Here is a 27,566-nt window from a genome sequence, read left to right as displayed (position 1 = left end):
GTGTGCCGGAGGAGCTGTGTGGCTCTAGTGCTGGAATCTACTAGCAGCAAAGGCAGAGCTGTATCTATCTATCTATCAATCTGTCTATGTCTGCCCGTCACATCACACGCCATCGCAGCCGTCGGTCAAACATCCCAGCCGCTGGACTAGTACTACTTTATATTTGTATATGCAAACCCAGCCAACTCACAGTAATCATAACCTGAGGCTCCTTTCAAGACTGACTTTTGAAATGAATACTCTGCTAAACAAGAAAGAGCTGTGATTGTGATGATAAACAAACTAGTTGGCGCTAAAAACATCTCGCCCAAGTTCATCGAACCACACATGGCATACGGAAGTTCACACGCATAGCATAGGGGAGTTTTTAGTACAAACCATAATTAAACACAACCGGAACACGGCCTCCTTCGTGTTGGTGTTGGTGTTGAACCACACGTTCTCCACCTCCACCGTAACCGTTTATTCATTCGGGTTTGATGGGACGTGTTGGTAAAATCTGAGAACCCGGAGGGCCCCCGTGCGAAAACGCCAAAGAGCCAGCAAAGCCAGCCAGCCAGCCGAGCGGAACTGGAACTGAGTTCGTTCACAGTAGAGTAGAGTAGAGCGGAGCGGAGCGGAACTGTCCACGCCGCCCCCGATCCGGCCGCCCCGCCGCATTCCCCTCCACCTTCCGCCGCCGCCGGCGAGAGGCCACGGCCGCCCAAGCCCCCGTCGCCCTCGCCATTCATTCGGCCAGCATCTCCCCCCGCCCCGCTCGTTTGACCCACCGCAGCCGACCAGCCAACCAAACCCCGCCCACCACCACCCGCTCCACTCAAATCCCCCGCCGCCACCGCCGCCCGCGACCGGCCCAGTCGCCCACCCGCCCGCCCAGTAGCCGCCCGGCACAGACTCACCCAGCAGAGGGAGCAGTCCAGCCCGAACCCTAGCCGGCCATGGTGTCGCGGGGGCTGTTCGGCTGGTCCCCGCCGCACGTGCAGCCGCTCACGCCAGTCTCCGAGACCTCCGAGCCGCCCGAGTCGCCCTCGCCCTACGCCGCCGACGCATTCGGCGTCGGCGGCCCCGGGGACCCGCCCCGCCACCCCGACGGCGCGGGCCCCGAGGACGGCGACGGCGACGACGAGGGGGCCGAGGGCGAGGACCCCGAGCCGCCGCCCGCGGCCGTGCCCTTCAAGCGCCTCTTCGCCTGCGCCGACCGCCTCGACTGGGCGCTCATGGCCGCGGGCGGCGCCGCGGCCGCCGCCCACGGGGTCGCGCTCGTCGTCTACCTCCACCTCTTCGGCCGCGCCATCAACTCCCTCCACGGCCGCCACACCGACCAGCTCTTCCGCGACATCAAGCAGGTGCGCGCCCCCGTCTTCTCCCCCCGCAGCAGCCGCAGATCTCACTCACGGCCGTGCCGCTCAAGGTTTCCTTCGCCTAGTTTTTTTCCCCGCAGTAGCTAGCTCGGTACTGGATTCAGTTACAACATTTGTGATAGTTCCGCCTAATTTGCTCAAACCGAAGAGGAGATGGTCCTATGGAGAGATTTGCTACTGTCAAGTGCTGTTGGAATCCTGGTGTACTGTGTTTTTTAGCTGCCTGGTGGTGTACTGTAGATGTAAATTGTAATCGGTCATGTTCTCATATTTGGCAAGTCACAGTTCTTCACTCATGCGTGCTACTTAGCTTTACGAGATTATTGCCATCATAATTTGCCGGGGTTGGATGTGCTGCATGGGTTGCTTCATAGGAAGGGGATTATAATTTATAGCATTTTGTCTGGATGGAATACCGACAAAGGAATTTCGTAAGGACGACCGTTTAAGTTGGGTTAAACCGTTCTGTGGATGGGGTACCGACAAGAGAATCTAGTTCAGGTTGACCATTTAAGCAGGGTTAGCCAATTGAGGCCTGTGTACTACTTGTCGCTTTCTGCATATAATTCAATGATGTCCTGCCAGATCCGGATGGCACTTTTCCAACCAGATCGTGACGTCCGACATGCTGGCTGTGCTTAACTAGCTGCATATCTTTCATTAGTTCTGATAATGCATTTTTATGGTTTTCGAAAAGTGATAGATGCATCTGTTTAAGTAATGCTAGTATTTATTTATGGTTTTCCTGCAGTACCTGGGTGTAGTTGGCAATCTGAGTTCTCTTAGAACATTTGTGCTAGTTTCGTTCTATTTCTGCCCAATTTGCTCAAACAGAAGAGGTGATGATCCTAGGAAGAAATTTGCTTCAATCAAGTGCTTAGGACTGAATGTGAAAATGTGCTGTCTTAGTCCTGGTGTACTGTTCATATAAATTATAATCAATGTTCTGATGTTTGCTCTTTATTCATGCCTGCTTACCTGGCTTCATGAGATTATTGCCATCACGACTTATTCGTAGTGAGTGATCTGGATTCACGTGTGCGTATTAGCCTATTAGGACATTTGTGCTACTAGTTTCATTTTATTTCTACCCTATTTGCTCAAAGAGGAGAAATCTGCTTAAATCAAATGCCTAGGACTGAATGTGAGTCAGTACTGTTCGAGTCCTGGTGCGCTGTTCATGTAAACTGTAATCGATGATGTTCTGATGTTGCACAAGTCACAGTTCTTTACTCACGCGTGCTACTTAGCTTTACGAGATTATTGCCATCATGATTTGCTGGGGTTGGATGAGCTGCATGGGTTGCTTTATTGAAAGGGGATTATAGCATTTTGTCTGGATGGAATACCGGCAAAGGAATTTAGTTAGGATGACCGTTTAAATAGGGTCAAACCATTTTGTTGATGGGATACTGACAGGAGAACTTAGTTTAGGATGACCATTTAAATAGGGTTGGCCATTTCAGGCCTGTGTGCTCACCCTGCTCGTTAGCGACCAAGCGCATGGGTTCTTCTTTGGGCTAGACGACACGAAAGGGTAAGGCGATAACGAGGTGCCCAGAAGTAGTACTTGTCGCTTTCTGTATACAATCCAATGATGTCCTGCCAGATCTGGATGGCTCTTTTCCAACCAGATCGTGACGTCCGACATGCTCGCTGTTCGTGACTAGCCGTATATCTTTCATTAGTTATGACAATACATTTTTCTGGTTTTCCAAAAGTGATAGATGCATCTGTTTAAGTAATGCTATATATTTATGGGTTTCCTGCAGTACCTGGGTGTAGTTGGCAATCTGGGTTCGCTTAGAACATTTGTGCTAGTTTCGTTCTATTTCTGCCCAATTTGCTCAAACAGAAGAGATGATCCTAGGGAGAAATTTGCTTCTATCAAGTGCTTAGGACTGAATGTGAAGATGTGCTGTCTTAGTCCTGGCATACTGTTCATATAAATTATAATCAATGTTTAAGTAATGATGTCCTGCCAGATCTGGATGGCTCTTTTCCAACCAGATCATGACGTCCGACATGCTTGCTGTGTGTGACTAGCCGCATATCTTTCATTTGTTCTGATAATACATTTTTATGGTTTTCCAAAAGTGATAGATGCATCTGTCTAAGTAATGCTATTTATTTATGGTTTTCCTGCAGTACCTGGGTGTAGTTAGCAATCTGGGTTCGCTTAGAACATTTGTGCTAGTTACGTTCTAGTTCTGCCCTATTTACTCAAACAGAAGGGGAGATGATTCTAGGGAGAAATTTCCTTCAGTCATGTGCTTAGGACTGAATGTGAAGATGTGCTGTTCGAGTCGTGGTGTACTTTTTTTTAGCTGCCTGGTGTACTGATCATATAAATTGTAATCGATGGTCTGATGTTTGGTAATTCTTAGTTCTCTATTCATGCCTGATACTTGGCTTCATGAGATTATTGCCATCACAACTTATTCGTAGTGAGCAATCTGGAGTCACGTGTGTGTATTAGCCTATTAGGACATTTGTGGCACTAGTTTGATTTTAGTTCTACCTGATTTGCTCAAAGAGGAGAAATCTGCTTAAATCAAGTGCCTAGGACTGAATTTGGCTGTTCGAGTCCTGGTGCACTGTTCATACACATTGTAAATCGATGAAGTTCTGATGTTTGGCAAGTCACACTTCTTTACTCATGCGTTCTACTTACATAGCTTTACAAGATTTTTGCCATCACAATTTGCTGGGGTTGGATGCGCTGCATGGGTTGCTTTATAGGAAGGGGATTATAGTTTATATAATTTTGTCGGGATGGACGACAAGGGAATTTAGTTAGGATGACCGTTTAAGTAGGGTCAAACCATTTTGTGGATGGGATACCGACAAGAGAATTTAGTTCGGGATGACTATTTAATAGGGTTAGCCATTTGAGGCCCGTGTGCTCGGTAGCGGCCAAGCGAATGGGTTCTTCTTTGGGCTAGACGACACGTAAGGGGTAAGGCGTACACGAGATCCCAAAGGTAGTACTTGTTGCTTTATGCATACAATTCAATGACGTCCAGCCAGATCTGGATGGCTCTTTCCCAACCAGATTGTGACGTCCGACATGCTCGCTGTGCATGGCTGGCCACATATCTTTCATTTGTTCTGGTAATACATTTTTGTAGTTTTCAACCCCTGAAAATGATGCTATGGAGAAATCTGCTTAAATCACGTGCTTATGACTGAATGTGAAAATGTGCTGTTCGAGTCCTGTACTGTTCTTTTTAGGTGCTACTGTTAATATAAGTTATAATTGATATGTACTGTTAATATAGATTATAATCGATGTTCTGATGTTTGGTAAGCAGTACTTATTTATTCATACCTGCTACTTGGCTTTACAAGATTATTGTCATCATACTTACTCCATTTGCTGGGGTTGAATGTGCTGCATGTGTTTGCCTTAAAGGAAGGGAATTATAGCATTTTATCTGGATGGAATACCGACAAAGGAATTTAGTTAGGATGACCGTTTAAGTAGGTTTAACCATTTGAGGCCTGCACACTCACCCCACTCAGTAGCGGCCAAGCGCATATGTTCTCCTTTGGGATAGACGACACGAAAGTAGTACTTGTTGCTTTCCGCGTACAATTCAATGGATACACCAAAGTTCGTGTCAACCAAAATCTGGATGGCTCTTCTCCAACCAGATCATGACGTCCGTCATGCTTGCTGTGCGAGGCTGGCTGCATATCTTTCATTTCTTTTCATAATTCATTTTTATGGTTTTCCAAAAATGATAGGCACATCTGTTTAAGTAATGCTATTTATTTCGATCCAATATAGATCGACTATGCTCTGTAATTTGATCATATTGCATTATTGTGCTGAGCTCATACCATCTCAATTTGGAACCCCAGCTTGCTATTATGATTTTCTACTTATGTTTACCTGATTAATTTTCTATTTCACTTGTTTGTATGTGAATTTGAATGCAAACCACGCTTTCTACAAATTCATATGGAAGAAGAGAACCACTCTCGTGAATCTTTACAAGTTCATGCTTGAAATTTTGTTTGCATGAACCTTTGCATACCGGTCTATGGGAAACTTGTAACTTTGTCATGCTTTTCTGCACAGATGTTAGCACTCACTTATCAATTTTGTAATTTGCCACGCTACGTGTAAATACTGCATATTAGCTGTCTTTTGTCCCAGAAAATGTTTGTGTATCGTTCACTTGTCTTGCTGCTGCCTATAATAGTTTTTCTCTACCAGATTATTTGTCTTTGTGTTTTACAAGTCACCCTTTTTGTTGTTGGCTCTGCAGCACGCTTTATACTTCCTCTATATAGCCATTGGTGTGTTCTTTGCTGGATGGATAGGTAAGATGAGGCTGCATCAACTTATCAAAATCACTAAAAGGTCCTTGTATGTTTACCAAATGTCAATAAGTCTGCTATATTTACAGAGGTTTCATGCTGGATTTTGACTGGGGAAAGGCAGACAGCAGTGATAAGGTCAAAGTATGTCCAAGTCTTGTTAAACCAAGACATGAGTTTCTTTGATACCTATGGAAACAATGGCGATATTGTTAGTCAAGTGCTGAGTGATGTCTTGCTCATTCAGTCTGCCCTGAGCGAGAAAGTGAGTTTTCATTGCCGAACCTTCTTAGTCATTGATAATGAATTGTGTTACATATCTGCTCTATAGTCTATTGAACCATACTATAGTTTATCTTGCTGCTATATGATCCATTCAGTGTTATGATTAACCTTTTTAACTGTGGATAATGAATTGCATGCTTAATTATCTTCTGGCCATATGGTCTACCGAATCATTATGTCTTATATGGTCTATGGACTATTTTGAATTTTATCTTGCCATTGTATTTTTTGGAAATGGTCTATCTTGCCATTGTATGGTCCATTGAATTGTTTTGAATTGTGTTATTTTTAGGTTGGAAACTACATCCACAATATGGCTACATTTTTTGGTGGACTTGTCATTGGTTTGGTGAACTGTTGGCAAATAGCTCTTTTGACATTGGCTACTGGACCCTTCATTGTTGCTGCAGGAGGAATATCAAACATATTTCTCCATAGGTTGGCAGAAAATATTCAGGATGCGTATGGCGAGGCAGCAAGCATTGCTGAACAGGTATATTAACTTGCCCGTGAACCGATAAGAAAATAAAACATGTCAACTGTTTCTATTGATTATGTTGGCTGGGTCACTTTAGTTGCAAAATTAAGCATGCTTGTTTTTTAGAGTTGCATCCATCAGCAAACTGCAAATGAAGTTGTATATCCAGCTGAGCAGTGCTTGTTTTGCAGGCAATCTTGTACATTAGGACTTTGTACTCCTTCACAAATGAGACCCTGGCAAAGTATTCTTATGCTACTTCGCTTCAAGCGACTCTGCGCTATGGGATTCTGATAAGTCTGGTGCAAGGTCTTGGTCTCGGATTTACATATGGGCTCGCCATATGTTCTTGTGCCTTACAACTTTGGGTCGGGAGATTCCTTATTTTGCATGGAAGAGCCAATGGTGGTGAAATTGTAGTTGCCCTGTTTGCTATTATTCTGAGTGGACTGTAAGCATGTTGATTGTAACAATTTCCTTACTTCTACACTTCTGCACTGATAATCATCTTACCCAGTGCTCTTAATTGTTTGTAGTGGACTTAATCAAGCAGCAACGAACTTCTATTCCTTCGAGCAAGGGCGTATAGCTGCATACAGACTCTATGAAATGATAAGCCGTTCAACTTCTACTGTAAACCAGGATGGTCGTATCTTAAATTCAGTACAAGGCAACATCGAGTTTCGTAATGTCTACTTCAGTTATCTCTCCCGCCCAGAAATCCCCATCTTAAGTGGCTTCTACCTTACTGTACCTGCTAGAAAGACTGTTGCTCTTGTTGGCAGAAATGGTTCAGGAAAAAGCAGCATAATACCTCTCATGGAGCGATTCTATGACCCAACCTTAGGTATTATAGTTTTCTTTGGGTTCCTTAGGTATTATTAGTTGCAAGCTATTTTTTCTATTATCTTGTCACCTCAACTATGCTTATGGCTTACTCGTGGTTATGTGTTACAGGTGAAGTACTTTTGGATGGGGAGAATATAAAGAACTTAAAGCTAGAGTGGTTAAGAAGCCAAATAGGACTTGTGACCCAAGAACCAGCATTGTTGAGCTTGAGCATTCGGGAAAATATCGCATATGGAAGATCTGCTACAACTGACCAGATTGAGGAGGCAGCCAAAACAGCTCATGCACATACTTTCATCAGTTCGCTAGAAAAAGGATATGAAACCCAGGTACCTTGCTGCTTTTATCTTAGAAGTTGCTGGAACGGCAATTTCTTTATTTATTTTTACAGTTCTGACATGGTTTTTAATTTGAACTAATATGAAATAGGTTGGCCGTGCTGGGCTTTCGCTGACTGAGGAACAAAAGATAAAGCTCTCCATTGCTCGTGCTGTGCTCTCAAATCCATCAATTCTTTTGCTGGATGAGGTTACTGGTGCTCTTGATTTTGAGGCTGAGAAAGCTGTTCAGGAAGCACTAGATGTTTTGATGCTTGGGAGGTCTACTATCATTATAGCCAGACGTCTCAGCCTTATCAGGAATGCTGATTATATAGCAGTGATGGAGGAAGGCCAACTTGTCGAGATGGGGACACATGAAGAATTGTTAAATCTTGATGGTCTTTATGCTGAACTCCTTAAGTGTGAAGAAGCAGCAAAACTTCCGAAGAGGTCAGTGCATCATCTCATATGCAACTAGTGATCCGCTACTTCCTTGGAAGTATAATTTTATGTTTGTGCAAACTTTCCTGATTCTTCTTTGGTGAACAGCTGTTGTTTTATTTTGATTTGAGTTCCTATGTTGATGTATAAATATGATAAAAAATAAATCTGCTTATGTATGCGACTGCCACTATTACATTTCAACATGGCTACTTTGTTGCATCTTTGATTTTTACTACCTCCGTCCTGGTTTATTAGTCCCTTTAGTATTTTGTGCCTACTTTATTGTGTTATATTGTCTGATTTTTTTATGTCCAACGGAATGGTGATATTTCCTCATTCTAGTTGCTTTAATTGTTTGTAACATCTATCTCTTAGTTTCTGTTTACCGAACAAAGAATAGTGGTATTCTGTTTTGATATTATATGGTAATCTTGGACGGATGATATTAAGGTGCAATTTGTTCTGATTCCTCTGGGCTCACTCATCTGTGCATTTGATATTGTACAAATTTTATTTTCATACACGTGACCTGCATGATGAAAGTGAAATGTCTAAGTTATGTACATGTATATTTTGATTGAGCTGTTTGTGTCAAGCAATATGTGTAACTTCCTCTTAGCTTGCAGAAGAGCTGTTACTTCTGAATGCTTATTTCACACACAACATATGTTGGGGTTTCTTAAGTATTGCAGTGAAACAGTTTCAGTTCCTTGACATACCTTACCTTCTGTAAGCTCTGAATTATTTATTGTGCTATTAGCTTCAAATTGATGTTGCTGAGTTCCTTGTATATGCCTACTATAAGATCTTAACAATTTACTTTGCTCCGCTGGCATAAAATGTTTGTTTGTCATGCCTGCAGCAACTGGCATAATACAATACTGATTTCATAGATCTGTTAGGTTTTGTTTGTCCTTTGAAGTGTTTATTGGTTTTGTCTGCTGATCAAAGCACTTGTTTTCTCCTAAACTGTTTCAGGACACCTATGAGAAACTACAAAGAGCCCAGCTCCTTCCAAATTGAACGGGATTCGTCAGCAAGTCACAGCTTCCAGGAGTCATCTTCTCCTATCATGTCAAAATCACCTTCACTTCAGAAAACACATGGTTTTCTTGCATTTCGAAATTCTGATGCTAACCCTAACTCACGTGAGTCGCCAAACATTCAGAGTCCTCCTTCAGAGCAAATGGCAGAAATCAGACTACCAATGGTTCCTTCTGAGAGAGCTCCATCCATCAAAAGGCAGGATAGTTTTGAAATGAAATTGCCTGATCTTCCCAAAATCGATGTCCCCCTACATCGACAGTCTTCAAATACTTCAGATCCAGAATCACCAATATCACCATTATTGACTTCTGATCCAAAAAATGAGCGTTCCCACTCGAAAACTTTCAGCCGAACTCTTGATATGTTCGATAATTTTCGTTCTGATCCATCAAAGAAGCATCAAACAAAGGCTCCATCATTTTGGAAGCTTGCTGAGCTTAGCCTCACAGAGTATTTTTATGCTCTGCTGGGGAGTGCTGGTGCTGCCTGCTTTGGTTCATTTAATCCTCTTCTTGCTTATACGATATCCTTAATACTGGTGGCATACTACAGAATAGGTGTCCGCGATGTACATGATGAAGTGAACAAGTATTGTTCATTCATTGTTGGCATGGGTATAATTACTGTGCTGGCTAACTTCTTGCAACACTTCTATTTTGGTATAATGGGAGAGAAAATGACTGAGCGTGTAAGAAGGATGATGTTTTCAGGTATGTTCTATACTACGGAAAGTTCCATTCTTGTGTCATAACATATTCTTGACATAATATCATACTGTTACATCAACATCTCATCAATATCTAATGCATCGAATAATGCCACAAATGTTCTAACATCATAGCTTAGTATAAAAAATGTTTATTGACTGATCTGTGATTGCTGCCCCTTCACTGCAATCCAGCGATTCTACGCAATGAAGTCGGATGGTTTGATGATGAGGAGAACAGTGCAGACATTTTGTCAATGCGACTTGCAAATGATGCAACATTTGTTCGTGCTGCTTTCAGCAACAGGCTTTCTATATTCATCCAAGATACATCGGCTATTTTTGTGGCACTTCTTCTGGGTATGCTGCTAGAATGGCGGGTTGCTCTTGTTGCACTCGCAACCTTGCCTATCCTTGTGATTTCTGCAGTTGCACAGGTTAGCCCTCATCAAATTTCATCATTCTGATTCCTGAAAATTGCAAGGTCATTTGTTTTGGAACTTCCATTTTGCATGTACGGATACATCTTTATACCAAATGTCTATGTATGTTACACTGTTACGGTTTATTACCTCTGTACACTAAATAAGACGTTTTGCAGTTAAAATTGAACTGCAAAAACGTCTTACATTAGTTTACAGAAGGAGACATGATTTGTTTAGTTTTTCCTTGGTAAGGTTCAAGCTGTGTCCAAGTATGAGCTACATTAAAATTTGAATCATGTTTTTATGATATTGATATATCTGTTGTGTTATCTTTATCTGGCAATTGCAATACTTAATAGTGCCCTGATGGCCTTTCTCTCTAGCAATGTTCCAAGTAAAGCAACCTCCTAAGGGCTGCTAAAACAACAGCATGCACAATATAATCACATTTATAGTACAAGATGCTTAACTTCACAGCTCTGTTGAACACCGAGTGCACTTCCTGGTGTCACAGGCTTGATGTTTTTGTGTTACCTGTGCAAATTCAGCTCTGTCGAGGCACTTTACTAGCAGATGTTCCTGTCATCGCTAATTTATTTGGCAATTGTTATGGTATCAAAACTGGTTTTGTATAAAAGAAATATTTTTCTACATGGTGTAGTCAAACCTGAACTCAGATTTGACACTATGACAGTACAGAGTTAGTTTTGCATTGACCAAATTTGTTCTGGAACAGCGTGACATCTTTCACATAGGTGGACTTCAGGCTGCTACACTAGTCCACCTGTATTCCCACCATATAACCATTTACAAAGGTTACTTTCAATTGGTATATTTCTAACACTGTCAGTGATATACTTCTAGTGTGTCTACTGTCTAGGAGACTATGTCAGTATCGTTGGCAATTATTTTAACTGCTTTTACTTCTCTGTTTTCAGCCCATTTAAGTTCAAGTACGCAATTTAATCCATAGTTGCATTACTTTTGAGTAAGTTCTTACTGAGCTCTTATTAAACTGTACAGTGGGGCTGATACTTGGATTCTTCCGTTCTTTTTTCAGAAAATGTGGCTTTCTGGCTTTTCTAGAGGAATTCAGGAGATGCACAGGAAAGCTTCTTTAGTTCTTGAAGATGCAGTCAGGAATATCTATACTGTGGTGGCATTCTGTGCTGGTAACAAAATAATGGAGCTTTACAGATTGCAGCTTGGAAGTATTCTCACAAAAAGCTTTGTTCATGGGATGGGCATTGGCTTTGCCTTTGGCTTCTCTCAGTTCCTTCTTTTCGCCTGCAATGCGCTTCTGCTGTGGTATACAGCCGTAGCTGTCAAGGCTGGGCATCTCAGCCTGGTAACAGCACTCAAAGAGTACATTGTCTTTTCTTTTGCAACTTTTGCACTGGTGGAGCCATTTGGCCTTGCGCCATACATCCTCAAGCGTCGGAAATCCCTCACCTCAGTCTTTGAGATCATTGACCGTGTACCCAAGATTGATCCAGATGATGCCAGTGGCCTGAAACCGCCTAATGTGTACGGGAGCATTGAGTTCAGGAGTATTGATTTTTGCTACCCAACTCGTCCTGAGATGATGGTTTTGAGTAATTTTAGCCTTAAAGTCAATGGTGGACAGACAATTGCTGTGGTGGGTGTATCTGGGTCAGGGAAGAGCACGATAATTTCTTTGATCGAGAGGTTCTATGACCCCACTGCTGGCCAAGTTTTGCTGGATGGCCGTGATCTGAAGTTGTTCAATGTGAGATGGCTGCGAAGCCACATGGGGCTGGTTCCTCAGGACCCTGTCATATTCTCCACAACCATAAGAGAGAACATCATATATGCCAGGCACAATGCGACGGAATCCGAGATGAAAGAGGCTGCCAGGATCGCGAATGCCCATCATTTCATCAGCAGCCTGCCTCACGGCTACGACACGCACGTGGGGATGCGTGGAGTGGATCTGACACCTGGGCAGAAGCAGCGGATCGCAATCGCCCGTGTCGTGCTGAAGAACGCGCCCATTGTGTTGCTTGATGAAGCCAGCTCAGCCATCGAGTCCGAGTCGAGCAGGGTGGTGCAGGAGGCACTTGATACATTGATAATGGGGAACAAGACGACGATCCTCATCGCACACAGGGCGGCCATGATGAAGCACGTGGACAACATTGTGGTTCTCAATGGTGGCAAGATTGTGGAGCAAGGGACGCACGACTCGCTGGTGCAGATGAATGGATTGTACATCAAGTTGATGCAGCCTCACTTCACCAAGGGGTTCCGGCAGCGTAGGCTAATATAGATGATGGTCCGGTAGATCTTGTACATTACCTTACTCCAATGGAATTAAGCTAACCGGTTCCGCTTTGCTGACTGGTAATGGGCAAACATGGATGGAAGGCAGCTTCCTGTCACTGCGTGGTCTGAGAGAATAGGATTGGCAGATGGTATTCAATATTGATTGTATGTTACTGGGGCTTCGATGGGGCTAAAATTCTATTGGTATTTGTCATTTTGAAAATCACACCGGGGCGTGGAGTGGATGGAGCTGGAATACCATTGTAGCGCATCAGATCGGCTCCATCGTTGCATGATTTGGCGAGCGAGCATGGACTTTCTTCTCAAGACATTTGACATGTGCAGGCTGTCCTACCTATACATTCATGCATGCTCTTTTTGTAACTGATGATTTTTAGATTGGGTTCCTACTTTGGCGCAGATTGGAACTAGAGATAATTGACCTCTTCTGCCCATTTAGGATGAGCTCTCTTGCTGGGTATGGAGTGTAGTTTGTCACTGAGGTGTAATTACAGAGGTAGTGGAGGGACGGATACTGTCTTTTTTGCTTTGGTATGGCATTGTTTAGTTTGTGGTGGTAGCTTAGCACAGCCTAGGACCATTGATTTTGTTTCATCATGTTCGTCATACATACTCAACCGCTTAATTTTGTTTCATCATGTTCGTCATACAATATTCATCCTTATAATTTTGCTGGGTGCGTGTTTTTATGCTCCATATAAGTTTCTTGTTTTATTTAGCCGAAGAGCGAGTTACAAATTTATTTGAGGCAAACAAAAATATTAGTAATTTGCAGCATATGTACATTTGTTTGTTTATTTTGAATGCTGCGTGTGTTTGTTTTTCTCTTGAGAAAATAAGCATCTGTTTGGGAGCTTGGCTAAGCGTCTGTTTTATTTTGCCTCTTGGCCATGGGAAAAATATGAGCTCGCTGAGGTTCAACGCCAGTCCCGGCAGCATATCAATCTGGATCAAACCACAACAGGTCTGTTGCGCCTCAAAACGGGAGGGCAACCTCAATCTGGACCATGGCTGCTATGTCTCGTCGCTGTTGCCATCAAAAAGGGAGGGCAATCAAGCAGCTTTGATTTGATGCCTCGTGTTAGTGGCTGTTGCCATCAAAACGGGATACCAATCAGATGCACACAAGAGCAAATGGCAGAGGTGACAAGTGTACTAGGCTGCTCCCTGGGCGGCTTCCCAATAAAGTATCTCGGACTACCACTGACCATCCGAAAGCAATCGGCCGCACAGCTCCGAGGCCTAGTGGATCATATTGCTGCTTGGCTGCCCACATGGCGTGCCGCGACCCTACGAAAGAGCAGCAGGCTGATCCTCATCCAGTCTGTCCTCTCGGCGATGCCAGTGCATGCAATGCTGGCCCTGGAACTCCCGACGAAGACAGTTTCGGTAATCAACAAGATCTTGCGTAGCTTTCTCTGGTGTGGCAAGGCGGAGGCGAATGGAGGTAACGGCGTGATGCTGGCCCTGGAACTCCCGGCGAAGACAATTTTGGCAATCAACAAGATCTTGCGTGGCTTTCTCTGATGTGGCAAGGCAGAGGCGAATGGAGGTAACTACGCGGTGGCTTGGCCCACGGTATGTGCACCCAAATGGGCCGGTGGCCTCGGGATCCCAGACATCGGCTGGATGAATGTAGCAATGAAGGCCCGCTGGCCATGGCTGGCACGCGTTGACGACACGAGGCCCTGGAGCGAGTTCACGGTATCAGTGCCAAAGGCATCCCTTCAACTCTGCAATGCGGCAATGAGAACGATGCTAGGAGATGGCACACGCGCCCTCTTCTGGGAAGATCGATGGATGGACTGCTATCGGATGGAGGAGCTTGCACCTACAGTTTATGCAAAGGTACCAAGCCGAATCCGCAAACAACTCTTAGTCAAGGACGCAGTGCAGAATAGGACGTGGGCAACCGACATCGGACCGAACCTTGACGCTCGAACACTCATGGAGTTCATAAACCTGTGTACACAAGTACAGGGCATACAACTTCAAGAAGGGATACCGGACACCATCAAGTGGCTTGGGAGTGCGATGGTCAATACTCCGCCCGATCGGCATACGCCACCAAGTTCATGGGAAGAGAGATAGCCCCAACCGCGGAGGCAACGTGGAAGTGTCGAGCCCCACTACAATGTTGTTTCTTCACGTAGCTAGCGGTGCGCAACAGGTGCTGGACTTCGGGTCGCTTAGCAAAAGGGGACTGCCGCACCAACAAACATGCCCGTTATGTAGCCAAGATGCCGAGACAATGGACCATATCATGTTACAATGCGTCTTTGCACGGACCTTCTGGATGCAGATATGCCACGCACTGGGGATGCCGCAATGGACGCCAACCATCGACGACACCCTAACAGAATGGATTCAAAACAAACGGATACACGACACGGAGGAGAAGGATGTGAGGGCCATCATCATACTTGCCTTGTGGGAGCTGTGGAAGCATCGCAACAGGATCATGTTTGACGGTGACACACCTTCACCGGGTAGGCTACTAGAGCGGGTCCTTAATGAAGGCAAGGCTTGGAGGATAGCGGGCCTCCTAAAGTCGGATTTGGAAAGCTTCTTTGGGCGGCTACATAGGTGGGAATCTAGTGAAACGAAGACATATGCAACTATTGAGTGGAGTGGGTGTGTAGAGAGCGCACGGGTTTGTCCCCTCTTTGGGCATCCACGGGTGTTATGAAGAGAGGGGGTTCTTCCCCATTTCGCAGATTTGAACCCCGCTCTCTAGACCCCAATCTTCCTCCTTTCTCCCAAACTCAACCAGATCCACTTATGGCTGGCGGCAATGGGCCGTCACGTCGTGGCAGGTTGGGAGTCGGGGGAGAGACTGGTGCGTCATGCATGATTCCGCAAACTTGGCGATCCTGCCAGTAGGTCTTGTACATTTTACGCCAAGCTAGCTAACCGATTCTGCTTCGCTGACTGGTGCATCTTTCATGTCACAGCAAGACATGGTACAGCTATTTTTGTGCGTGGTATTTGCTGTTCTAAGAATTGTAGTGGGGCTTTGACGCTATTAATCTGGCGCATCGGCTTGACTCCCAACATATATAGTGTGTGCGATTCATTCATCCAGACTGACTGAACATTCATGACCTTTGCAGGCAGGCTGTGATGTCTATATATTCATGCCTTTCTTTTGTAGCTGATGATTGCTAGATTGGCTTTCCTAACTACTCCCTCCGTAAACTAATATAAGAGCGTTTATTATACTAAAGTAGTAATCTAAATGCTCTTATATTAGTTTACATAGGGAGTAGTTAGTTCGCTGCAGCTAGCTTGGAACTACGAGAGTAAGTCTACTTTTTTGCCGGTTTAATTGTTTATTAGGATGCTTCCTGTTGCTGGGTATTAACACTCTGTAATTACAGAGGTAGTGGTGGGATGGGATGGGATGAATCCGATACTACTATCTTTTAATTATGGACCATTTTGTTTGACCATGTCCATCGTACATATTTAACCTCTTACTTAATTTAATGGGTGCGCATACATTTGTCGTCTTAATTTAACTGATAGGGTGAATTACTAATATGTGCTGCATACATGTTTCTAGTTATCTTTACCTTTTCTAATTTTGTTCCATTTTAGCAAAATCTATAAATGAGGATAAAATTAGTTGATGGAAAAGAACTACACATATTTTATACTACTTCATAAATGCATAAAACAATATCTAGGTTTGCTCTTACACGAATGGCCGCGTCCACGGTCTTGCTCCTCTTTTCCCTTGGCTCAAGTGTGATGCGACGTGACGTCCCCTTCATGGTTGAGACACTAAAATTCACGCGGCGCTGTCTCATCGTAGCACTAATTCATCTCAGTTTCATCACCGGCCATCCCACACATCTATGGTTTCTCTCTTCATTATCCCCTTTTCCTTCCTTCCACTGGAAGTTTGGCAAGAAAAGCTGAAAGTTAAAGAGTTTTTGTTCGGATTTTTTGCTGAAAGCTATACAGGATTGTTTAGAAGTTCGGCATTTTGTTGTTGAATATAATGTTCAATGATTGAAAAACATTGTTCATACACGTGCGGATAATATGTGTTCATATAATGTGGAAACAATGTTCTCCAAAAAGAACTAAAAAAACACAATCAAGAAAAAAGTAAGAACAAAACTGGAAAAAGGAACGGAAAATGAAAAAGGAGGAACGAAAAACATGAAAAAAATAGAGATCCCGTAATGGGCTGGCCTATGAACGCATATGCATTATTGCCTATTGGTTTGCTCGATGCGTTGAACATTAAATTGGGTTTGCCAACCAACGCCACCATGTTGGTGAGTCCATCAGGATCTTGATGCCTTCCGATGAGGAGGTGAAGTCGGAGGACAATGGTGGCACCGGTGACAAATGTGAGGGCATGTACCAGTTGCACGGCGACCACATGAGGCCTTGCATGTTTGTCGAGCAGTTCCCTCATGACGATGAGTACCGACTGTTACATGCCTACCTATGACACTAGTGGTGTGCCACGAGATAGACATCACTTTCTCTCTCTGCCTGAATGCCCTTCCAAGATCACCAATTCGCCGACGCCGCCACTGGTATTGATGACAAGGAGCAATACTTTCCTCTGTACAATTTTATCTCGATGTGGCCTCTCGCGCACTATTCATTGATGAACTGCTCCGTTCAAGTAAAGAAATGTTTAATTTTAACCAACTGTTTTATTACTAAATAGTAATATACACAAATCTTGCAACATAAGATAAATACTATTGATTTTTTTTTCAGATACAAAGTTAACGGTATACCTTTTTGTTTCACAAACAAAGGTATACTTTTTGATACATAATCCACATTTTATTGTTAAATTTTTGGTAAAATTTGAATCTCAAAAAGTAGTGTCATTACATCTACGAAACTACTCCAACAGCTATCTGCACTTTGGTCTGACGCATGGATGGTGGGATATGCAGCATCGTCTACATTTCGTGCGTGAAACGTCATCCGTGTAGCAACGTTCTTACATCTACTTAGCTGCTGCTTTGATCCATCCAAGGATGGGTGGTAGCACTATTCAAGTAGTATACCCTAAAAAAGGTTTATTCAAGTAGTATCATGTCAGTGCATGTGATGGTGCATTGGTTGTAGTAATCTCTCTCTCTCTCTCTCTCTCTCTGAAGTTACCGTTTGCGCAATTTGGCAGGTAGTATTTATTCAACTAATTGCCGACCTGATTACCCAGTAATCCAGGCAGCATCCAAAGCCATTTGTCGCGTGTTCGTGTATAGAGGGAGAGACACAGCTCATGTGCCTGCGCGTGACCGCTTTTACCAATACCCCAAAAGCTGTGCTGCATCACATGAATAGTCTATCTTTACCACACCCCAAAACCAAGGGCAAATCACCCACTTTCACAACTTCTCCTCTACAACACCAAACGAATAGCACACTGTGAGAGCATTCCTTGTAACCAGCCTTGTTCCGCTCACACTGCCAAAACAGTAGCACAATCTCACACCCATAGAGGTCTAGCCATGGAGCTCGCCATGCTGGCCATCCGTCCCCTCCTCCCGAAGCTGGGGGGCCTGCTCGCAGGCGAGTTCACCCTGGAGAAGCGCGTGAGGAAAGGCGTCGACACTCTCGACATGGAGTTGAAGCTGATATGCACGCTGCTCTCAGCAAGGTGGCGAGGGTGCCGCCTGAGGAGCTTGACGAGGAGGTCAAGATCTGGGCCGGAATGGTGAGGGACCTGGCCTGCCAAATGGAGGACATCATCGACGCCTTCGTGCTGCGCGTGGGCAGTGGATCTGCCAACCCGAAGAATAGAGTGAAGAAGTTACTAAAGAAGACTGGCATATTGTTCAAGAAGGGTAAAGATCTCCATCGAATCTCTGATGCTCTAGAAGAAGCGGTTCGTCAAGCTAAACAGTTGGCTGAGCTGCGCCAAAGATACAAGCTGGAGTCGTTGGACGCCGGTGCTAGGGCTACTGTTGACCCTCGCACCATGGCTATGTACACAGATGTGACAGAGCTCGTCGGCATTGAAGAGCCACGGGATGAGTTGATCAATATGTTGCTTGATGGTGATGACTGGTCAAAGAATCCATTGAAGATGGTCTCTGTTGTTGGATTTGGTGGGTTAGGCAAGACAACTCTTGCTAAAATGGTCTATGACAAGATCAAACTGCAATTTGATTGTAGTGCTTTTGTTTCGGTTTCTCAGAATCCCAACATGAAGAAAATCTTCAAGGACATTCTTTTTGAACTTGACAAGGTCAGGTATTCAAACATATATAATGTCGAACGAGAAGAAAAGCATCTCATCGACGAACTCATTGAATTCCTTGATGAAAAGAGGTATGCTTCTTTTTTTCATACTATTGATCAATAGTCATTTCGTCTAGTAAAATCAACACCATGTTGCATTGGTGCATACACATCCTTATAGCGCATTCTAGATTTATTCTGTAGGTTTACACTGTTCATGTGAATTATAGGGTTTCCTTTTCTAAAAAATGTGAATTATAGGGTTTACTATGGTCCATTACCCGACATATAGCCCATAGTCTCTCTTTATAAAAAAAAAACTCTTAGATATATCTTCATTAATTTGTTTGTCAACTAACTCTCACAAATATTTTTATAGGTGCCTCATGGTAATTGATGACACGTGGGATGAAAGTGCGTGGGATTTTATCAAGCGGGCTTTCTCTAAGAACAGTATTGGAAGTCGGTTAATCATGACAACCCGCAATGTCAGTGTTGCTGAAGCATGTTGCTCTTCGAGTCATGATATTATTTATCATATGAAACCTCTTTGTGAGGATGTCTCAAGAAGGCTTTTCTATAAAAGAATATTTTCTCATGAGAAAGAATGCCCTCATGAATTGGTCAAAGTATGTGAAAACAACTTGAAGAAATGTGGTGGAATACCATTAGCAATTATTACCATAGCAAGTCTTCTATCCAATAACCGCCAGATGAGAACAAAGGACCAGTGGGATGCCGTGCTCCATTCCATTGGCCGTGGACTCAAAGAAAATCGCAATGTAAAGGAGATGAAGAAGATATTATTATTCAGCTATTATGATTTACCTTCTTATCTTAAGCCATGTTTATTGTATCTAAGCACCTTTCCAGAAGATCACCTGATTATGAGAGCCGAGCTGATATTGAAATGGGTATGTGAAGGTATCGTTTATAGTGAAGAGGAAGAAACTAGCTTATATGAGCTTGGTGACAACTACTTCAATGAGCTAGTAAATAGAAGTATGATCCTGCCGATAGGTATCGACAGGGAAGAGAAAGTAGAAGCTTGTCGTGTACATGACATGGTGCTTGACCTCATATGTTCATTGGCTACTGAAGAGAACTTTGTCACTATATTGAATGGCACCAAGAGGAAAATTCCTGATTCACAAAGCAAGGTCCGAAGGTTGTCAATCCAAAATAGCAATGTCGAAGTGGCTACCACCAGTATGGCACAAGTAAGATCAATTTCTGTTTTCACAAATGATAAAGTTGACCAACTGTACAAAGTTTCAGGCTGTCAGGTTTTGCGTGTGTTGGATTTAGAATATTGTTCTTCTCCGGATACTTGGAATTTTTTGCATTTGAGGCAGCTACGACTGAAAGGTTATGAGGGTGAGGAGCTTCCAGTGGAAATAGGAAAACTATTGTTTTTGCAAGTCCTGGATATTAGTGGAACAAGTATAAAAGAAATACCGTCGAGTGTTGTTGGACTTGGAAGTCTGGTGTACTTTGATGTTGGCAGTGGTGTGAAGCTCCCATACGGGTTTGGTAACTTAACTTCCCTAGAAGTGCTACGGGGACTGACAGTGGGCAAATATTGGAGTTCTGCAGACAGTTGTAATCACCATCTTGCGAAAGAGCTGGGAAATCTGACCAAGCTGAGGGTACTCCGGCTTCTCTGGGGAGTTTTGGATGAGAGCATAGCTAAAACTTTGGTGGAATCCCTAAGTAATCTCCACAAATTGGAAGCTCTAGATATTCATGGTGAGAAAGGTGGACATGTCAATCTCATGCACGAAGGTTTGGTGCCCTCTCAGCAACTCCGTAGTGTATTACATATGGGTTACTCGTTTTGGACACTGCCGGCGTGGATTGATCCTTCATTGCTTCCTCTCCTGTCGTATCTGGTAATAAATATTAGTAAATTGCGACCGGAGGACATCCCGCTTCTTGGGATGTTGCCCCGCCTTCGTTATCTCAGTGTAGCTGTTGTTGGAAATTGGTCGCCCATGGTATTGGAAATTACTGCTGATGCATTTCCATGTGCCGAAGAGTGCTTCTTCCATCGTATCGGCATTGCGCCGTCTATATTTCCACGAGGAGCCGCACCAAGGCTCAAAAGACTTCGCTTCAGCTTCCAAGCTAGGTGGATCGGCCGTGGCGACATTGATTTGAGCATGGGGCACCTCCCCTCGGTCATGTCTGTCTTTGTTGACCTTTTCTGTAAGGACGCCAGCAAGGAAGAAGTGGATGAAGCAAATGCGGCTCTGAGGGCCGCAGCGGAAGACCATCCCAACCGCCCGGTCATTAAAATCAACAATAATTACTGATAGGAGCAGGTATACACCTCTCTCGCATTCCCGTTTTCTGCAACTAGTGCTGCCAAGTTCCCATTCCTCTGCCCACCTCTGTTTTTAATTCCTTAGTTTTTAATCATCTCCCCACTTTTTCTCTCTTCATTTTCAGGTGGATCAAGGGCTCGATCATCAAATCCTGCAAATCAGGTACAACCGATCAACTGTTCTTTCAGCATTTTCCCTAGCTAGTGTGTTTCCTTATCCTGTAGCGATGCAATGTCAGTATAAAGTATGAACTATGAACTCTGTTTTCTTCCTTCCTCCTGCTACATGCATTCAACTGAACCATTTGCATGCATATGCGTGCTTCCAGATGGCCTTGCAGGTAGGAGGAGCTAACAGCAGATTAATTTCTTCGACGGCAATGACTCGATCGCTCCGACGAATAATCCGACAAAGAAGTTTCAGAGCACTGCGTTTGATCCGTCTTCCTTGTTTAGCGCACGAGATGGAGCCATCAATGTGTTTGCCCGCTCATGTCCAAATTCCCTTCTTGCTCCTGGCAGGCAATTCAAGAATCATCAAGTTTGTAGGGCAATGTGCCCATCATGAATTATTGCAGCTAGGCTGTTTGCCTGCTTTAACCCTTCGTTGACGTGCTTGATTTGTTCCTAGCAGCTTAATTTCCGAGTCGATGTCGCGTTCAGTTTGTAAGATGTGTTTTGTAAAGTTTCACCTTGGTAATATCTCTCTTCCTCCCTTTCCTCTCGCGACCGCGTCGCCCCCCCGCGGGCGACCGGCCACGCGCCAGGCCTCCTCCCTCCAGGCCCTCCCTTCCTCCTCCCTTCCCGCCGCCGTCGCCGGCGCCCGCGGCCGGCTTGGCCCCGGGGCTGCTGGTGGCGGCGGCCTCCTGGCCCTCCCCCTCCTGGTCGCTCTCCGGCACGGGCAGAGCTGCTCCGGGTGGTGCGTTTAGGCGGCGGCGGTCTGGCATGGCGGCGGGGTTCCGTAGCGCATGCAGGCGAGCAGCTGGGCGGCGCGGCGGCGGGATCTGGCGTCGCCCGCTCGGCCCAGATCTGGGCCCTTCGGGCCCCATCTGGGCCTGGGCGGGCCGGCGGCGGGGATGGTCTCCGGCGTGGCTTCTGGGAGGCGGGGGAGATGCGACGAGCGGCTGGGTGCCGGCGACGACGACGCCGGCCTGCTGCATCGCGGCCGGCGGGGCTTAACGGGCCTGCTTCGGGCCTGGCTGGGCCAGGGGTGGCCCGGCATGCCCTGCTGCCGCGTCCGGACGGCTACCGCGACGGTGCCGGAGGCACGGGCCTCCCGCACGACGGCGGTGGAGGTGGTTCCCTCCCGCTCGGCGTCGGTGTTGCTGCTCCCGTCGTGGTGAGCTTCTCTCCGGTCCTCTTGGCCTTGTGGTGGTGTTCGTAGTGAGGCGGCGTGGGTGGCGGCCCTACTGCGGTGGCGCATGGTGGTGGGCGTCGGTTTGACGGGTCGGTTCTGTCCGGTTGGGCGGTTGGGGTTGGAATGCGGGAGAAATCCCTGCCGGCTTCGGCCCCGATGCGGTGACACCTGCGGGTGCCACCATTCCTTCCTGGAGGGTGTCGGTGGTATCCACCCCCCACCTCCCTTCGCATGCTCGGGGAAACCTGAGGACTCGTCCGGGCAGCAGCGTCGTCGGCGTGGCATCCCTTCTTGGAGGTGCTGCTTGGTACGCGGCGGATCGGAGCCTCGGTCTGTGGTGATTTGTGTTCGGTGGGCGCCGCGGTGGCGGTTCATCCGTACTTTGCCAAGCTGCCGTGATTGGCATTTGTTTCTTCTTCTTTTTCTTGGTGTGTTATGCTGCTCGCTACAGTGTTATCTGTACTCGATGTTGGTTGCTTTGGAATACAAAGCGGGGAAACTCTTTTTTGGTAAAGTTTCAGCTTGTATTTGTCATGTAGGTTCGATAAAACGAAATAAATGGGGTCCTCCGTCTTGCAGACCTGTGTCAACGGTTGGATCTTGGAACTTTGTGCTAGAGCAGTTCATCATACATGTACACACCAGTTGGAACATGGAAGACACAGGGATCGATTGGATGCTAGAGCAGCTTTAATCCATCCCTAAAACTTAATTAGACCTCCAAAGACCATGGGCATTAAGTGTTTTTAATTGAGACCTTTTACAGTACATCAGAATATTATGAGCCGTCCATTTTTAGTCATTCAATGGACTAGATCCAACAATACTACTGGACAAAATCACTAGTATTTTTTGGTTAAAGGGTAAAATTGAAAGACACAAAACAAATACACAAACTCTAAATCCATTGAGATGCCGGGTGTTTCTTCCCCTACTCTGACCGGACACGAGACGGGGCAAGATCCGGGTGAGTACTTTGCGGCCAAGATGAGATGCAACCAAGACGAATGCACGTAGTCGACCAATCCTTGCCGGCCGGTACTTTTGGCCAGGCAAATCACCGTGTACTGTTGAACATATTATATAGGCCTACACGAATGTATATGGTTACCATAATTTTCTACAAGCCCCGCATCTAGTTTCCTTGTATAGATGAGGCTGAAGTCTTCGCTTGTACTTATATATGTGTGTTGTGCACCCGATCAATATCGAGAGTTGCATTGCCTTTCAACATGGTATCAGTTTCCTTCCCGATCCTAACCTAGCTTCCGCTTAGCCCTAGCCCTAGCCATGCCGCCGCCGCCGCTCCCTGCTGCCGCTGCCGCCGCATCTCACCCCGGCTGCCGCGCGCGCCTCTCTCTTTCTCCCCCTTCCCGATCGCCACCTCTCCTCCCCCCGTCCCGATATCTACGCGGAAGATGGGAAACAAACAGTAGTGTGTGCGTGCGTGCGCGGCCTGTGTTGGCCCATGATCGACCTATTATTTGGAAAAAAATGTACATAAACTCCTAAAGTATCACGTTTCGGCCACATCACCCGCTCAACTCTAAAACCGGATTCTTAGTCCCTGGAGTTTTTAAAACCGGACCCCCCCCCCCCCCCCCCCCAAAGAGCATCTTAAGCTGTTTTGGCAGGTGGTTTTGCTGGCATGGACACCTGGCTCCGCCTATATACCGTATGAGTACGTGTTCAGTGCTTTCTATGTCCCAAGGCAGGACCTGTCCAGCGTCTCCTTGAGTCCTTGTCCACTGTAGATGACGTGGTGGCCTTGGAAAGCAAGGGTGGAGGACGGCGAGGGTCCGGGCGCGTGAAATGTTGGAGGATGGCGGGAGGAGAAAGGGTTTGATGGATTTGGTGCAATTTATGATGGGGTCGAGTTGTTCGGTTCGATGTGGCGGGTGTGCCCAGGCGTCCCTGTATCCGCCCCATATTTGGACTGGATATGGGGCTGCCGGTCAGCCCAGACGTTTGAGAACCGTTTAAGGGGCTGTGACCGGGCAACCCGCCCAGACGTAGGAGGCACCCCGTTGTAGATCGCAGCGACTATTTATTGCCTTAAGCGATCTGATTGTTTTGCTCTTGCTTAAGGAATTTTTTCTGTCGCCTATGGGCCGGCCCATCACGTGTACATTAAAGAAAAAAGAAACTTAAGTGATCCGATTGTTTTGCTCTCGCCTACAAATCGGGCCGGCCCATCGCGCGTACAGTAAAGCAAAAGGAAACTGAAAAGGGGGGCCAACGCGGGGATCGATCCCTGGTCCCCATGGCAATCACCAGCGCAGCTAATCACCCCACATGCATCAAGTTAGAGTTTAGAATAGGGATCCCGACCAACTAGAAGCGACTCAACCGGTCTTCTCCATTATTTCTATCTTTTTTCTTTTTTCCCCTCCGAATTGTTTCATTATTTTTCATTTTCTATTATTTCATTTCTCTTCTTTTCCTTCTATACATTCTTTTGTTTCTTTTCTTTTCTTTTTCTCATTCTACATTCTTATATACATGATTAATTTTTTAAAATACTTGCTCAAAATTATTTTTTCATCTCCAACTTGTTTTTCATTCTACATTCTTATATACATGATCATTTTGTTTTAAATACTTGTTCAAAATTATTTTTTCCTCTCCGATTTTTTTTCATTCCACATTCTTATATACATGAACATTTTTTTTCAAATACTTGTTCAACACTTTTAAATAATTGTTCAACATTTTTATGTACATGATCAACATTTTTTTCAAATACTTTTTCAACATTATTCGAATACTTGTTCAACATTTTGGAAATACTTGTTCAACATTTATTCAAATAATTGTTCAATATTTTTATATACATGATCAACATTTTTTCAAATACTTGTTCAACATTATTCAAATACTTGGTCAACATTTTTCAAATACTTGTTCAATTTTTTTTCAAATGCTTAATTACATTTTTATATACATGATCAATATTTTTTTAAATACTTCTTCAACATTTTTTGAATACCTGTTCAACAATTTTCAAATACTTTGTTCAACATTTTCACATAATTGTTCAATATTTGTCAATAGAGTTTTTTCTCATAATATATACAATTAGAATGTTTTGAAATATAAAAAAAGTACAAAGACGAAAAAACGAAACAGAAAACGTAAAAAATAATGAAAAAAAGGAGGCTGTGGCCTCCCGTGCTAGTGGGCCGGCCCATCTAGGTCCCCCCACTTCAGCGAGGGGTTCATCCCCTCTCGCTGAAGGCGAGAAATAGGGGTGCCCGCTGTAGATGCTTTAATATCTTTATCTTTACTTTAATAATAAAGCAAATTAGGTTTCTGGTTGTCCGTCATAATATTTTTCAGAAAAGTCTCTTTATTTTAGATAATTCAACCACAGTCCTGTTTGAAATTAAAACGAAAAGTTTTTTCATACTTTACACAAAAGTTCCTGTTTTTTATTGAAATCGACCCGCAGTCCGGATATATGTCACACCTAAACCGTTATTTTACATTTTTGGGAAACCCTCTGATGTTTTAGGTAATTCATCCGTGGATCATATCTAAGTCAAACAAATGCTTTTTTTAAATCATCCATATCTTTTAAACTGTAACTCCGATTTGAATATGTTATATATGAAATTTTATTAGAAAACTATGTAGAATATGAATATGAGATTATTTTTACCTGTTAAATATTTTTAAATATTATTTTGGAATATATTTAAGTCAAACAAATGATTTTCTAATTTATCCGTATCTTCTAAACCGTAACTTTGATTTTAACATATTATGTATGAAATTTTATTAGACAAATGTGGGGAATCTAAATATGTTGTTAATTTTACCTGTTAAATATTTTTAAAATATTGCTTTCGAAGCAAACTTGTAATTTATAGCGCAAGATCCAATTTTCTTTCGATTGCAAATAGACACCCCACTATAACTATATAGGGAAAACAAAACATCGATAACTACACATGCATACCTCTGAAAAATGTCGCAGGGGAAAACAATAGATTTCTCATCGCAAGAGTGAGAGAAAACAAGAGAGAGAGGGGGAGAGGGAGGAGAGAGAGGAAGAGAGAGACGCCTTAGAATTAACCATATTCAAACACGTTTCTGTTTTGTTTTGTGTGAACACCGAGGCAATCGCCGGCAAGGGTGAGAAGGAGGATAAGCCGCAACACAAATATGATGCCTCACAAAAATAAAAGAAATGGACCTATTATGGTCTTGAGTGATGGTTGTTGGGTTAAGAGTATGTGTTATGTTTTCTCTTCTGTTGCAAGCATGGGCTCTTTTGCTAGTTAAGGCTAAAAACCGGATGGGCTAGTCCGGCTTCTTCTTGCCTGGCTTCAGCCGGCCCGCCCTTCTCTGTTCCATTATAGTGGAATCGTCAACCAGTGTGCCGCAGCCTGGCTTCTCTTTTTCCTGAGATCCCCGTTGTAGGTCCGGCCTTGGCCATGGGGAAAACAATGAGCTCGCAACGCCAGTCTCAGTAGACTTGTGATGTCTGATTTTGACTTCTAGACACAGCAGCATATCAATCTGGATAAAGTCGCAACTGGCCCGTCGCGTGGATCGAGGGGTCATGGCTGCCCATGTCGGCTACGTCTCGTCGCTGTTGCCATCAAAATGGAAGGCAACCAACCAGCTTTGATTTGATGCCTCGTGGTGGTGATGGCGTCCGGATTCTCGCGCGCATATCTTGCACAGGGGGAAACCTCGCAGAGAAAATATGACACGTGATCCCTCATCAAACTCATCGCTCGGGCATCCACCGGTGTTATGAAGAGAGGGGAGCGCCCCACAGTGGCTTCTTCCCCATTTCGCAGATTTCAACCCCGCTTCTCCTTCTTCCTCCGCAACTCTGCCATTGCCGCAAGCTCTGCTCTCTAGAAACCAATCTTCCTCATTTCCCCCCAACTCAACCAGATCCACTTATGGCTGGCGGCGATGCACTGTCACGTCGTGGCAGGTTGGGAGTCAGGGGAGAGACGGGTGCGGAAAAATTAGAGACTTTTAGAGCATCTCCAGCCGCACCCCCAACTGGGCCCTAGGGTGCCTTTTTACGCGCCGGCATAAAAAAAAACTCCAGTCGCGCCTCCAATACGCCGAAATCCGCCGACTC

General features: G+C 44.7%; 2 protein-coding genes across 2 annotated transcripts; both read left to right on the top strand.

Annotated features, from left to right (window-relative positions):
* Nucleotides 1-556: 556 nt before the first annotated feature.
* LOC125546408 (ABC transporter B family member 20) lies at nt 557-13,224 on the top strand. The gene is made up of 11 exons (XM_048710665.2): nt 557-1,346; nt 5,639-5,693; nt 5,780-5,955; nt 6,268-6,468; nt 6,645-6,904; nt 6,990-7,300; nt 7,411-7,631; nt 7,732-8,072; nt 9,045-9,823; nt 10,015-10,256; nt 11,305-13,224. Exons 1-11 carry the CDS (start codon nt 939-941, stop codon nt 12,532-12,534), a joined length of 4,224 nt encoding a protein of 1,407 aa, XP_048566622.1. The 5' UTR covers nt 557-938; the 3' UTR covers nt 12,535-13,224.
* Nucleotides 13,225-17,919: 4,695 nt separating this feature from the next.
* LOC147982599 (disease resistance protein RGA5-like) lies at nt 17,920-21,765 on the top strand. The gene is made up of 4 exons (XM_087514473.1): nt 17,920-18,866; nt 19,156-21,100; nt 21,228-21,265; nt 21,432-21,765. Exons 1-2 carry the CDS (start codon nt 18,172-18,174, stop codon nt 21,089-21,091), a joined length of 2,631 nt encoding a protein of 876 aa, XP_087370599.1. The 5' UTR covers nt 17,920-18,171; the 3' UTR covers nt 21,092-21,100; nt 21,228-21,265; nt 21,432-21,765.
* The last annotated feature ends 5,801 nt before the right edge of the window (nt 21,766-27,566 follow it).

This window comes from Triticum urartu, chromosome 3A (genome assembly GCF_056163025.1).
Source record: "Triticum urartu cultivar PI428250 chromosome 3A, HENAU_Tu73, whole genome shotgun sequence".
Taxonomy (NCBI): Eukaryota; Viridiplantae; Streptophyta; class Magnoliopsida; order Poales; family Poaceae; genus Triticum; species Triticum urartu.
Note: the sequence above shows the minus strand (reverse complement) of the source record. Positions and strands in the feature narration are given on the sequence as shown.